Source organism: Anopheles maculipalpis, chromosome 2RL, assembly GCF_943734695.1.
Source record: "Anopheles maculipalpis chromosome 2RL, idAnoMacuDA_375_x, whole genome shotgun sequence".
Lineage (NCBI taxonomy): Eukaryota > Metazoa > Arthropoda > Insecta > Diptera > Culicidae > Anopheles > Anopheles maculipalpis.
This window is the reverse complement of record NC_064871.1, coordinates 75,223,172-75,237,619: the sequence shown is the minus strand read 5'-3', so window position 1 is coordinate 75,237,619 and position 14,448 is coordinate 75,223,172. Positions and strand designations below refer to the sequence as shown.

Genomic DNA, 14,448 nt, shown 5'->3' with positions numbered 1-14,448 from the left:
CAAACATAAAGTTACAAGAATATGATTGAAAGTAATTTAAAAAAAAAGATAAACAATTAAAACATAAAACTTGGTGCGACATAAATAAACCAAAGGGAAGGGGCATGACTTTGTGAAGCAACTATAAAGAGCGATTTGGGATAAGTGGAATGGAGTTTGGAGCATCGTAAACTAAAGCCCTGTTGGTAAACGCTACCATAGTTTTCCGATGGAACTAGCTCATTATTTTCCTCATCTATCCACGCCTCTACGCGCACGAAATCCGACACGAACGACGGTATCGAGCATTTCAGGATGGCACTGTTGCCGCGGATGACATACTCCATCAGTATATCGGCACCGTAATGTTGATTAATGACTGGGAGAAGAGCAGAGGCAACCGAGACGTGCCCCCGTGAGCCATTAACGTATCATTTACAGAGCAACAAAGTAAAATCATATTTAGACAATAAAAATGAAAGACAAAACTATAATAAAGATGCCAGGGATTGGAAAAATTGGAGCAGTGCCTCGTGAGAGCCAAAAACACCACCGTACCGGTATCGAAGCTGGAAGCATTATACAGACTACCATCGCTTCCGATCCACGATTCGACCTTTACGAAATCAGTCACGAAGCTGGGAATGTTACACTTCAGTACCGCCGTATTGCCCTTTATTACGTATTCTGACACTACTTCCGCCTCGTAGTATTGATTAACGACTGTTTAGAAGGAGTTAGTTAAAATAATCAACGATAATAAAAGAGAATTTGAGAAGTTTGAAAATAAATAGACGACTTTGAGGACTTTTCCAAAAAAATCTGAATCTGATGATGACTACAACAAAAAAGGGGTAGGTTTCAGGAGGGGAGATCTTCAAGTGTTCCTACGCTAGAGACACGAACCAATTTCTAAATCTTGCACATCGGAGGATTGCGAACGATTATCGATATGCTGATAGACATTGCCAGCATCATCATTCCACGAGACTACACCAACAAAATCCGCCACGAACGATGGTATGGAGCACTTCAGGATAGCCGAATTGCCACGGATAACGTAAGCGTTATTCACTTCCGAATCGTAGTACTGCTGGACGACTGGACGAGTTCAAAGCGAACATAGAGAATTACATGAAACTCATAGCGATAAATAATTTTTTTAAATAATCATTTACAGTTTTGGGATATTTTCTAAGGGAAGGAAAGGCCACAGAGGATCAATCAAAACATTCCGCACAGTCGGCCGAACCCACCCTCGTCGGTAGAATTAGCATAGAAGCTATCGTTCGTATCGGTGTGCCATGAGACAATCTTAACGAAATCCGCCACATACGATGGTATTTGACACTTCATCAGGACTGCATTGCCGCGTATCGCGTACTCCTTGTTTACGTCCACATCGTAGTACTGAGCAATCACTGATAAGCAGCGAACAACGGGGACAAGATGGATGGAAGCGTTTAGATTAGAAGGAAGTTAAACCGGCAGCTGATTTCAAACGTTCTTTACTTGTAGATCGAATGTGAGTAACCATCAACTTTAGGACAAACAATATTCTTATAATTACAATAAACTACCTTGGAAAGCTTCTCTTGAATAGCAGCAAACGAATCCAAACTAATATTTACAGGGTTACACGTCTTGGTTTGAACTGGTTGCCCACATTTTTTGACTTTCTGCATTCGGTTTTTGATTTGCCGCATTCAGTTTTTGACTGGCTGTGGCTTGGGAGCATTGGTTTTCATCCGCCCGATTTGCTACAGCCGTATGTTCAGCCGAGTATCACCCCGTGCAGAATGGTTTATCTCCTTGGAATCACTTTTTGTATCACACTAAACAAAAAACACCCAATGCATGTTCTATAAATAAGCATAAAATTTTAACAATACGTTAAACAAAAAAGAGCTTTTAGTAACTGAAAAAAACAAACATTTTCGCACATACGCAACAATGCACAGTGCACAGTTATAAACATGCGGCGTTACAAGCTGTCATAAATTGGGCAGATGAAAATCAATGCTTGCACTTCAAAATATTCACAGCCAGTCAAAAACCGAATGCGGGAAATCAAAAACCGAAGGCGGCCGGTCAAAAACCGAATGCAGCTAGTCAAAAAATGTCAATGTGATAGTCAAAAAATGACAGCCAATCCAAACTAAAACGTTAAACCCTGTACAAGATTCAAATCATTCGGTGCAGTTTGAAGGATACACACTATGACATTTTCCTATAGTCGCATCTGAAACCATAATCCGCACAATTTTTACGATTCACAAATCGAAAATCGATCCTTTATCAAAAATACAGCGTTATTGAAAAACTAAATTTGCTTCTGAAAAATAATTGCAGAAGGATTTACTAAGTTTTGAGTGAACTATTTTGAGATCATCTTATAGGACAATAACCTCAAAAATATCTCAGAATTTAATCCTGAAGCATTCCTGAGAGAGGCTTGAAAAATTATGAACAAAAAATTTTTATGATCTCTTCCCGAATTTCGCTAGAAGTTAATTTGCAACTCTCAGATGATTTTTTAAAATTTCATATTTAATAAACTAATGTTGTTGAAAGAAACTAAGTAACTAAGAAACTAAGAAACTAACTCTATAAGCCAATAAGTTAAGCTAAGATAACAAATAAGTAAATTAACAAAATTTAAAATAATTTGAGATGACTCTCAATACCTTAGAAATATTGAAAACCAGATCATCCAATCGAAAATTCAATAAGTTCTCCTGCACAATAAATGTTGGACCTTAACACGTCAAACGCCATGTCAGTCCCTGGGGACAGTCGGTTCGCCAGTGTCAATCCGTTAAACCTCTTCTATACTAAAATGCATACACTTTTTTATAATTTTATGATATTACAATTTTTGAATGCATTTTATTGTAACATTCCAAACAAAGGTAAGGTATAATTTACAAAAAATACTACGACCTTTGCTCATTTACGGCTCGGTGGCAAATGGCATATCGATAATCGATAATTTGATAGCGATTTCATGAAACAAACAATGCTTTGTTCATGCAAACACTGTCAATACGGACCATTATGACTGACTGACATCGAACGAAATTGCAGACCGAGTTTTTACATTTACACCTTATCTTGTTTTTACATTTACACCTTATCCTGTTGGTGTGCCATGCTGCAATTGCAAAATTTCAATTTTATTCAGTTAAGTTTCAATTGTAAAATGAAAAAAATAGGTTATACTATTATGTTAAAGTTGGTTCAATTAAGTTGAGCGTTGCCTTAATTTTGTGAAATTGTAATGGAACCAAAGTTCTGAACGATTTTGAGTCTTTCTAGTGCTATTTCGGATATGCACCAGCGTTAAAGTAATGCAAATGCATGCAGATACAAGGTGCAGCCATAGGAACTGGTCATAGTGCATGTACAGGGAAGGGACCAAGGCAAAAAGGATAAAACGAACTGGTTAAGGAATTTTGGAACCATCTTATGCCTAGTCGAAAACCCTAATCCCGAAATCCTAACCATAAGAATCGGCTGAGTAGACATGTGTTTCCTCCTGCTCGTCACCGCTGGTCCACGAAACGACGTCGACAAAATCGGCCACAAACGATGGTATCAGACACTTGAAGATGGCAGAATTGCCCAGTATGACATGCTCCTTGTTGACATCCACTTCGTAGTACTGGGAGACGACTGCCGAACCCCATCGATCGGGACAAAACCAACCGAACACAACGAAACCGGAGAACAACAAGAAGAACCACGTGAAAAAGGGATGGTGGGGGACCGATGCAAAAAAAGGGAAAATCAAACAAACAACCTCCTTCCGTCAAACAAACGACGCGTGAACCTTTCTTTACGACCTGCAAAATGATGGCTGAAAATGTTTAAAGTAAACAAAGAAATGGGGCGTGTACGAAACATCTGATAAATTATCCTTTTTTTGTGGCTGTCCACCAGCCATAGTTTGGACGTTGATGGCAGGTTTGGCAGGAAGGGTTTGGCGTTGTGGGTGATTAATCCGCATGTTATTCTTATCATCACGTACAGCACACGCCACATCATCCTTGACGGCACAGCAAAGCATCTCTTGCGCTTGGATCACAAAACATCCAAGTAGCCGTCGCATACATTTGAAGGGCAATTTTCACCCATTTTCACACAAACATCGATTGGCATGCACTTTTTTATCTTGCTTTTTAACGCATTTTTATGCCACACACGACAAGAAGGGTATGTAATTGCATAATTTCTGATCATTTTCTTCTTTTTTTCCATATTTCAACTTCAAACAATTTTAGCAATACGGCCAGGCCGTCCCTTGTGAATAAAAAAAAAAAAAAAAAAAAAAAACTTCAAACGATTTTCTCTTTCATGCATTCTTCTATTACGCACACACGCAAACATTCAAATATGCCGGTACATCGCGAATGCACTCGCACGGTGCATCCATTTACACATGCAATCACTTTAAAAAAAATCCTCTCCACTTTTTCTTGTGTTTCCCACTTCTTTCACCATTCTTAAGCATTTTCTAACCGCTTCTTATCCACTTTTTGCTTTTGAAAGATTTTTTTTTGCTGTCGCACACTTTGCTTTACATTCCTTCTCTCCACTTGAACCTTTCGTCGGTTGTTTTCGCTTCACACATCCTTCACACGACGCACACAACGCTAGATGGATTTTCTTCGCACTCATTTTAATTTGTATGGAAAAACACACATGGCATGCGGCCTCAGATTCAGAGCATCTCGATTCCACGAAATTGAGAAACGCACCACAAAGCAGATCCAGATTATCCTTACTGCATCTGCATCACATGCACCGCACACATACACAGATACATTTTCCCTTTTTGCTGCTGCTTTTGGGTGTTTACTTTCCAACTCCTTCCGAAGCATCAAGGGTATGCGCCCGCATACCAGCGCTTACCTGTTTAACAACACTCAGCCTCGCAGCAGATGTTTCGTACTTTGCCCACATTTCTTACCTCCCGACCCTTAAAACTTACCGGCACGAACGTTGACATCGCGCGAAATAACCGATCCGAACTGGTTCTTCGCCATACAGGCGTACACCTGGGCGTGCACCTCCTGCCGATAGTCTTCCGCACGAAACGGTGGGAACACGAGATTTCCATTTGGCAGTATCTGGCGCAGTCCGGGCACATCACCGACGGCCGTACCATCGCTGCGGATCCAAATCATTTCCGGTGGCGGATTGCCGGTCGCACTGCATTCGACTACGGCGCCAGTTGAGTTGGAAAAATCGATGCGATTGGTCGGTTCCTTAAGGAAGACGGGACCCTTCGAGTCGTCCACCTTGCTAGCAGCCAGCACTCCTGCAAGATGAAAACAGCGTTTAAAGCAGCTTACTCCCACACACCTGCTACTCCTAAGTAACCGTACACGATCTTAGAAGCCCTTGGCATTCTCTTAACCGCGGGTCATAACTCCAATCAAAGTATACAGACCGCGCGTTTCGGGTGCTACAACAACAAATGCAAAAAACACACGACGGCTCGCCCGTTGTTACTCACCATTGAGACAATTGAAGCCACTTAATAAGCAGAGCAACGCAGCCGCGATTGCTACGGTACGCGATGTGTCGCGAACCACCAGCATCACCATCTTCTTTGCCGTTTTTTTTGTTTTCTTTCAGTCGGTCGGTTCACTTGCTTCCGGTACGTATTACACACGGTACGGAAAAGCTGTATCCTTTTTCACACGCGCACACGCACACACACACACGCCCTCAGTGGGAAACAATGGCACACACTAAGAAATCACGGGGGTTTTTCACGCTCGGAAAATTTGCACTACCGATTTCTGGAGCACCCTGGCTCCAGAACCTAGGTGGAGGGTGTGGAGTAGACCTCCTTGCACGCCGCTCTCGACGAAGGATACACACGAACACACACACGCCTGTGTACAAGAAAAAAGGAGGGTTGACGCATGGAAAAGAAAATCGATTAGTTTGGTGTTGGCTGTAGCAGGATTCACTTGGGCTTCGCCCCAATCGAAAAGGATACACGGGATGGTGGGGTTTTTTCCAGTCACAAATGGACGAATTTCCCAACATTCCTTTTTTGCCGCTGGTGTGCGCAATTGGGGGTGAAGGGATAGCCAAAAATTTTCACGCACGCCATCAAACGCGACGGGAAAAAAGGAAGCACACACACCTTCCCTGGTGGGAAAAAGGATGCGTTCCAGGCAGGTTTTGCGGGCCGAATTGTGAAATACCTGCTGTACCCACTGTTACCTACCTGTAGCGATACAAATTTATTGCTATTATGCACTATTTCACAATGAAAATTCGATTTCTTTCCACACGAAACGCAATCCGCTCGGAATCACCGTTCACTTCTTCGCCCGAACCAAATGCTCTATGTTTTGTGTCTGCTGTCTGACGCAGTGGCCAAAGGTATCCAAACGAAATGAAACAACATATGACAGCTTAAATGCATCGACCGGGAGAGAACTGTCACAGCGTTGTTTGGGACGCCATATTGCATTTGCAGTCAGCCTTCCATAGCGAGCAAAATCATGCTTCTCACTGTAGGGAGCAGATGTTTCTCATTCATCGTACTGAACCATCGATTTTGGGGTTGTGCTCCAGATCTCATACAAAAGAATATACCAGAAATACCACTCAATCGTGGAGCGGCCCGGTGGTGTAGGTGACAGCGGCGCCGGTTTTCAAACGACAGGACTGTGGTTCAAATCCCATCTGTACCGTCCCCCCGTAGTGAGGACTGACTAACCAACTACGTGGTATCGGTAGTCTAGTAAGCCATTTCGATGGCCGGCATGACCTTAGAAGTCGTTAAGCCAAGAAGAAGAAAACCACTGAATCGTGAAAGGAAGAATCAAGTTGGAATCATTCCCTTCCCTAGGGGTGCTTTCCGTTGCCTTTCTAAAGCGTCCCATCCCGGCGAACAAAATCATACTTCTCACTATAGTGAGAATCATGATTTAGCACACTGGGAGGTATTTTGGCTATCTGGGAGGTGCTGCTTATGTTGACATCACCTCGCGCTCGAAATCTCAAATCGTGCTTCGATTTTTTGTGACTGTTCCAGTGTGTTTGAAAGCTCAATCAAAGAAAAATAAACATTTTCCACAGCTCATTCGCAACGCGTATCAACACTCCTCTGATGCCACACAAGGTAATTTTGTACTATTTGCCACCACCCAAATGCCGTCTCTCATTCCGATTTCCGTATTTAGTAAAGCATGAACATACCACTGAAGGTTGTGGTACGGCTGTGGTCCGACCAGTCGCCGGACAATCAAACGTGCAACCGTACCAGCGATGAGGAAGAAGCGGAGAACCAGCTGAAAAGTGCCGGAGGGCGAATGTTCCGTTTTTCACACGTATACCGCACACCGATCAGCAATCAGCTGCTGTACTTTGAGTCCGTCGCAGGACTAATGGAATCCGTGCTGGAGGGGTATGACTTCTCCATTGTCACGTACGGCGCGAAGTGTACGGGCAAAACGTACACCTTGTACGGTTGTTCGAACGGTGGCACAGTGACCCACGAGGATGATGGGATTGTACTGTGCTTTGTGCGTGATCTGTTCTGTCGGCTAAATGCACATCCGGAGCGTATGTTTTCGATCAGTATTGCGTGGAGTGAAATCACTGCGAGTGGGGATGTGATCGATGTGCTGGAGAATGCTGCCATGGTACAGTGTTTCTCGGTGGAGGATACGTACGCCCTGCTGGGGTTGGGATTGCATCGACGGAATGGCGAAAATCATAGTATTCTTAGCTTGGTGCTCGAGCAACAGTGGACATCGGTCGGTGGGATGAACCAGCATCGACAGTCGACGATCAGTTTTTGCGATTTGCGTGGTTCCGAGCGGGAAATGGTTGAGCGCGAGCTGGTACCGCTGGATGCCGGGCTACGCAAACTGGAAGATATTGTCGTTAGACGAAACGAACAGTATAATGATTCGGTGCTAACCGCTTTTTTGAAAGATTCTTTCGGTGGTCGTGCACAAACGCTGCTGCTGCTTTGTGTGGCAGGCTCCACGTTGCAAACGGAGAGTACCGCGCGTGATCTGGAGTTTGGTGAACGAGCGGAGGAAATTGTAAATCACGTGGTAATGAACACGTTTTCGGACAATAATGTACCGATCGTGGCGCTTAACGAGCACGATCCGCTCGGTGGGCCAAATAGCAACATCGACGGACTATACTTCGCTTCCCAACAGTGGGCCAAACTGCTCAAGAACGCCGAATGTCTGTTCACGAAGCTGTTCAGCACCTGCGAGCTGAACCAAACGGAACGGAACCAGATTGAGGAATGGTTGTACTTGAAGGCGGAATGTGACGATTGCTTTAGCTCCACCGACATCAGCATTCCGGCTGGTGTACAGCCCGTCCGTGCCTGTCTCGGTCCGATCGAAGAGATCGATGAAGCGGAAGATAATACAGGGCACGGCAGCAGCACCAAGGAACCGTACCAATCGGACAACGAAAGTGATTCCGATATCTGTACGCATCTAACGGACGTTAGTGATCGTATCCAGAGCTACATTAAGACGTTCCAGACAAAAACGAACAATTTGATTATGGAAAAGTATCAGGACTTTTTCCTAACTCATCCAACAACCGGCATGAATGCGCATGAATCGGGTGACCACGACCGGAAGATGATTCCCTCCGATGGGAACAATTTTCACAATCCTGCCCGAAGGAAATCAATCTTCGATGGTGAAACGGTTAGCAGCACAGAGCTTTTGCCGCTAATGCTACCACTAAAAAGCGACTCTCTACCATTGGACAAACCTTCCGCGTTGGACAAAAAGCTCGAAACTCTGAACAGTAATCTTCGCATTTGCCAAACCAGTATCGAATCGTTGCACGCACAGATCGAAGAAATCCGGCGCACGATCGCACTGAAGCAGAAGTACATTACGGATCTGATCGAGCACAGTGAAACACGCTCGGTAGCAAAGTCTCGCTTCAGCAAGAAAAAGCACAAACTCGAGTCAGAGTACGAGAAGACGAAAAAACAACTCCGAAAGGCGGTTGTAAATGGCACCAGCAAGGAGGACATTAATCGACTGAAAAGCCAAACATCACAGCTCGAGCAACGGTTGAAGGATCTCGAATCGATCGGTTTCATTGCCGGTGAATCGGGTCACAAGAAGAAAAAATTGCAACAATCGATCAAGGATTCGCAGAAGCAGTTGGACGTGTTACAGCGAATGCTTAAAAAAGAGCTCGATCGGAAGGAAATGCTCGAGAAGGAGTTGGAGGCGGTACAGAAAGAATCCCGCGCAGGGCGTACGAATAACAATGGCGGCGGTTTGCAGGAGTTGAGCGAAAGTAAAAGTAAAATACGTAATATGAACGAGCGCATTTCGCACATCGAGCACGTGTTGAAGGAAAAGTCGAGCAATTTGAAAAAGTACGTTAGTAAGAAAAGTGCGGAAAAGGAATCGCTTCGTTGCGAGATAAGGAATTTGCGACGAACGCGTGATCATTTGGTTGAGCAACGGTGTCAGCTGGATCGGAAGATCAGGGAGGATAAAATGCCATCGTTCGACGAGGAGCGCAAGCTGGTTGAATGTGATGAAGCGATCGAAGCGATCGATGCAGCGATCGAGATGAAGAACGAACTGATCTGTGGCCGGAAGAGTATCGATACGGATGAAAGTTTGCAGCGCGAGAAGGGAGAACAGATGCTGATGGCACGGCTCAACAAATTGTCGCTGGATGAGATGCGAACGTTGCTGTACAAATATTTTCAGAAGGTGGTAGATTTAAAGGAAGCGAGCAGAAAGCTAGAATTGCAGTTTATTTCGCTCGAGCGGGAAAAGGATGCTTGGGAGTGGCAGGAAAAGATCCTTACCAACACGATCCGTCAAACGCGGCTTGAGAAGGAACGATCGATCGTTGCGCTACAGAAGCAGCACGAAACGAAGTTGAACTTGATGTTGCGCCATTTTGCCGCAGACACGTCCGCATCGATTTCAAGCACCATACCGGACAGTGTACTGCCACCGTACCACACGCAGACGGAGTTTGTGCTTGGTTCCACGGCACGGCATCACCGCCACGTGCAGTACGACGATTCGGACGGTGGTACAAGCAGCGAACCTCAACTGCTAACCGGCCACAGTTTGAAACAGTTGGCACACTACAAAGCTAGCACTATGCCTTCATCAGGACCGTCCGGTGTGTTGGGACACACCACCAATTCAGCTCTCACACAGCATCACCGTGCCGCCGGTGCTGCGAGTACGGCCCCAGTCCAAACGCCACTGGTAGCGATCGCGGAGAAAGAACACCGACCGAAGAGTAAGCTGTTCTCGAAGCTACATGTCCTATCGCGCTACCACGGTAGCGATAAGCGGAAAATCTTCCAATCGGACATACCGCAGCAAAACCTCAAACAGTTACAGGGCGCATCACGTCCGTCCCTTACGAAAGTAACGCGCGAAAAGAACAAAATAATTATCCAGAGTGATGGAGGAGGCGGTGGTGGAACAGGTAGCAGCAAGTAGAAGAAAGGTTTAGCACCTTAAGAAGTACATTATTAGTAGTATATGTATGGTAATCTCAGTCCGAGCTCTCTGCTGTGTGTTGCATATTGTTGATGTATAGGACAGTAGTCAACACAGTTTTACAGCATTTCCTTTTCAGTGTTTTTTGTGTGTAGATGTGGATGTTCAAATATTAGAGATGGTTCAGGTTCTGCAGTTTTGTGATTGATGTATAAATAAATATATATTACACACAACAATTTCTTTCTGCATTGTCCCGTACACTATACACGCGCGGTTTTTGAGATAAACAGTTAAATTGTATGTTTCCGTGGTCAATAAAGTGTCTACTGAAAGCGTATTACGGATTGTGTATTTTCGGCAAGCGCTCTATGACAAAGAAATAATTAGGCTAGATTTTCTACATACGACAGATTTACATAAGTTGACAGATTTGACGGCCGCCAGGAGCTTCGCCGGCCAGGGGGAACCATCTGGCGAGGGCGCCTCTCCACTAAATTTTTGCGGTGAAGATGTTTGGCGGAATTGAATGTGCAAATGCACATTTGCAATAGAAATTTGCAAAATTCAACAGTCCCAACGCAAATTTTCTCTCAGTGCATGAAAAAATCCATTATATTAGTGCAATGTTCCATAACAGGCTTGCATCATTCAAATAATCATTTGAAATATTCCCTTACGTGATACTCTATACGGACACATATTTGTCCAATCGCATCGCACTACCATCAAAGCACTACCGAATGCATCAGTGATCTAAACAGCTTGCATTTTTTGTAAATTATTGAAATTTTCTGGTTCGCCACTCGTGAAGAGTGGGTCGACCCGAACTTACCGAGTCGGATGAGTCCGTAAGCGACCTGGAGCGGTATTCCAACGAGTTCAGGTCGACCCGTGGTTACAGCAAAGCATGTGCGAGTGCGAGTCGATGGTCCGGGATGACCATATGCTTTGCTGCACCTCCCGATTGGTCCGTACTCGTTACACTCTCAAGTAAAACTAGATTCCCTTAGGAACAAACCTAGCTCCTGCTCGATTTTTCGTAAAAAGAGTCGAGTCATACGACTATCACTATTCGCCACCATTAGAGGACGCTACAAACTGTACCTCCGTCCCAATTGTAGTCTCTTTAGATTTACCTCCCTTCTTATCATGCGTTTTGATGTGAATTTGCAACGAATGTGCTTGTATGAACTGTTTCGAGCAGATCGTACATTTGTACGGCTTTTCACCGGTGTGTGTCATGACGTGATTTTTCAACGTTTCCGCCTTGCCGAACGATCGTACGCAATACGTGCACTTGAACTCCTTTTCGCCACGATGTACGAGCTTTACGTGTCTCGAAAAATTGCCTACAAGAAGAAAAAGGAAATATTTAAAATAATTACTACCATTAGCTGTATATAATTACTATAATTTTAAGCCGTTAAGCTACCTGAGGTTAAAAAAGTTTGTCCACAAAAGTGGCAGTTGAACACTTTCTCCTTGGTGTGATAGTTCATGTGTAGCTTCAGCTCGTCGGCGGTAGTTTTTTTCAACCCACAGTACGAACATTCGTAGTTTTTGATGCCCTGATGTCGCATGATGTGCACCTTCAGCTTGTACGCGGTAGGATAGCTTTTGTTGCATTTCTCACAATGAAACGGCATACCGCCCGTGTGAATGTACAAATGTTTCTGGTGGAACCGAAAAAAAAACTCCCGGTTAAAACCACCCAAACTTCGTTCGAGATTCATCATCTTACCTTTAACGCTCCTTTGGACGAGTATGTAATACCGCACGTTTCGCAGATACATGGCTTCGGTACGGGTTTAACATAGTTCGGATCGTGCCTCTTCTTGTGCGCATTCAGGACCTTGCTTGAGGAGAACGATGAAGTGCATCCTTCGTAATCACACCGGAAAACGCCCTGGTTGCGTTGCAGATGCTTTTCGTCCTTGTGCCGCTTCAGATTTTTCCAATCCGTAAAAGACTTTCCACAAATCTGGCAGAGCGCTGGCTTCAGCCCCTGATGTTCCCGTATGTGTCCCTCTAAACGATCCTGGGAGCGAAACTTTCGATCACACAGATCGCAGTTCAATGCTCTCCGGTTTTGTTTGCTCTCTTCGTTGTCTGCAGTTTTGGTATCATTCCGTATCGAGGGAACTGTTGGATCAGTAGAATCTAGTGTTGTGCTGTCCTCCTCATCACTATCATCGCTTACGTCCGATTCATGTTCCAACAATGTATCATAGTTTGAGGAGTCTATTTCAACAACTACTACTTTCTCGAGTAATTCGTTATCAGCCGGTGAATAAATATGATGTTCTTCTTTTTCACATTCAGGATGATCTGCTAGTTCTTCAATCTCTTTCGTGCAAACCTTTAACGAATCTGTTTGGAACTACAAAACAAATAACAAAGCATGACCCGAAGTGCCTTTTGCTTGGTAAAATCCATCGTTTTAATTTACCTGGGTAAGCTTTTCGTATGCCACCAAACAAAGCGTACGAAAACTATCAAAATCAACAAACTTTCCATAACATTGACTGCAAACTTTTAGCAGTTGGTGAATATTGTCCAGTTTGGCAACCTGTCGAGCACACAATCTTGCATGAACTTTTGCATTTGTTATGGCGTGTTTATTACCCCGTAATAACATACCTCCAACGCTGTTAGTTTGTAAAATATTGTAGAAATGTCCACCAGATTACGAACTTCCGATAAGCTCTGCACTTCCGCACATATTACACATGAAAATTCCATATTTTTTTAAGGTCTCCAAAATCGTACCATCGCTACTTGTTTACATTTTTTATGCTGTTTGCTTGAACGGTTTTGACGTTTGAGAAATCAAAACATTTGTACAGTGCAGGGCATACAATTAGACGTAAACAGCATTTTCTTCTCCAGAATCGTTCTTGATAGTGTTGTGCTTAAAGGATCTTTTACGAAGAGTCATTCAAATCAGGAGTCGACTCCTGTGGATCTGTGTAGAAATCAAGTTAGACCCCTGGATGCAAGGAGTTCGGATGGATCCGTAGGTAAAATAAAGCACATTCGAGTTCAAACCGTTTGTTCGGAGCGATCCATAGCTGCATCTAGTTTGGGTCGACAGGGACAAATGGATCGAAATGGTATATGATTCATTACATCTACGGATCGACCCAAAATCGGTGGAATTAGGAAAACGACCCGCTTATGGATGGCCCCAACCTCGGTAGGTCGCTGCTAACGCCTTCACCATCAGACCATCCATGAACGTTTCAGATTCATTACATCTGATTTTTTTCCAGTTTAGTTAATTTATTTTGTTCATGTTCATGTAAGTTGTAAACCTTTTTACGTTTTTGTGTATTCCTTTATTGTTCTTCTTTTCTGTGTTGGGTTTTGGTTTTGGTTCAGATTGCTTATGTTCTAGTATTAATATGCATTACGCTTCCCGTTACTTTAATTACTATTATTATTAACTGCCGATCGTCACCAGATAGTTCAGTCCGAAGAATAATCCGTCCCAGGATTTACACACTCCAAATTCCAATCCAATTTGCTGATCCGCCCCTCCGTCCTGCAAGGGTACACAGCCGTCCCCAGTTTAAGCAGTCCGTTCCAGCTGGAGCCGCTTGTCCTTCAGTGCGATCGAGTCGCGCAGAATGATGGCAATCAGCGGTACGCTCCCCATTACCATACAAACCCCCATGCAGTAGAAACAGATCTCATACCCACCGGACACGTCGCGCAGCAAACCTGTGTATAGGCAGTGTGTGATTGAGTTTATGTGGTGTGAAGATATAGTGAAGGTGAAATGGTTAAACATTTGGATGGTGGAATCATTTCGAGATCACGGCGATAAGCAAACGAGCGAACGATCGAACGAGCGGAGGCGAAGTGGAGAGGGGCGAAGAAATCGAGAAAGAAAGAGAGAGAAGAAGAAAGCAAGAAGAAAGAAAAAAGATAGTGCAAGAAATATGTTAGTAACGATGAG

The 14,448-nt window shown here is 44.0% G+C and overlaps 5 protein-coding genes across 54 annotated transcripts in view; 1 reads left to right on the top strand and 4 right to left on the bottom strand.

The window, feature by feature from the left end:
• The window catches only part of LOC126568747 (cell adhesion molecule Dscam2), a 60,723-nt gene extending 55,084 nt beyond the window's left edge, over positions 1-5,639 (bottom strand). For 39 of the 50 annotated variants that reach the window (XM_050225291.1, XM_050225301.1, XM_050225295.1 and 36 more), the window contains exons 1-3: positions 5,501-5,639; positions 4,973-5,302; positions 886-1,080 (exon numbers count right to left, since the gene is read on the bottom strand). In XM_050225291.1, coding sequence (XP_050081248.1) covers positions 886-1,080; positions 4,973-5,302; positions 5,501-5,591 — 616 coding nt within the window. In that variant the 5' untranslated portion in view covers positions 5,592-5,639. Of the gene's footprint in view, positions 1-196; positions 359-537; positions 703-885; positions 1,081-1,235; positions 1,401-4,972; positions 5,303-5,500 lie in introns of all 50 variants that reach the window. The other 11 variants (XM_050225342.1, XM_050225336.1, XM_050225333.1 and 8 more) reach the window with 4 other exon arrangements.
• The window catches only part of LOC126555987 (heat shock 70 kDa protein cognate 5), a 56,580-nt gene that overhangs the window by 9,800 nt on the left and 32,332 nt on the right, over positions 1-14,448 (bottom strand). The window lies entirely within an intron of this gene.
• On the top strand, positions 7,195-10,484 carry LOC126567473 (kinesin-like protein costa). The gene has a single exon (XM_050223693.1). The coding sequence runs from the start codon at positions 7,197-7,199 to the stop codon at positions 10,482-10,484; it is 3,288 nt and encodes a 1,095-aa protein (XP_050079650.1). The 5' UTR covers positions 7,195-7,196.
• LOC126567472 (zinc finger protein draculin) lies at positions 11,556-13,229 on the bottom strand. The gene is made up of 5 exons (XM_050223691.1): positions 13,128-13,229; positions 12,937-13,056; positions 12,229-12,867; positions 11,920-12,160; positions 11,556-11,836 (listed from the first exon to the last, which is right to left on the bottom strand). Exons 1-5 carry the CDS (start codon positions 13,227-13,229, stop codon positions 11,556-11,558), a joined length of 1,383 nt encoding a protein of 460 aa, XP_050079648.1.
• The window catches only part of LOC126556500 (uncharacterized), a 518,397-nt gene continuing 517,994 nt past the window's right edge, over positions 14,046-14,448 (bottom strand). Inside the window, exon 12 of the mRNA XM_050211763.1 lies at positions 14,046-14,210. Coding sequence (XP_050067720.1) covers positions 14,059-14,210 — 152 coding nt within the window. The 3' untranslated portion in view covers positions 14,046-14,058. The remainder of the gene's footprint in view (positions 14,211-14,448) is intronic.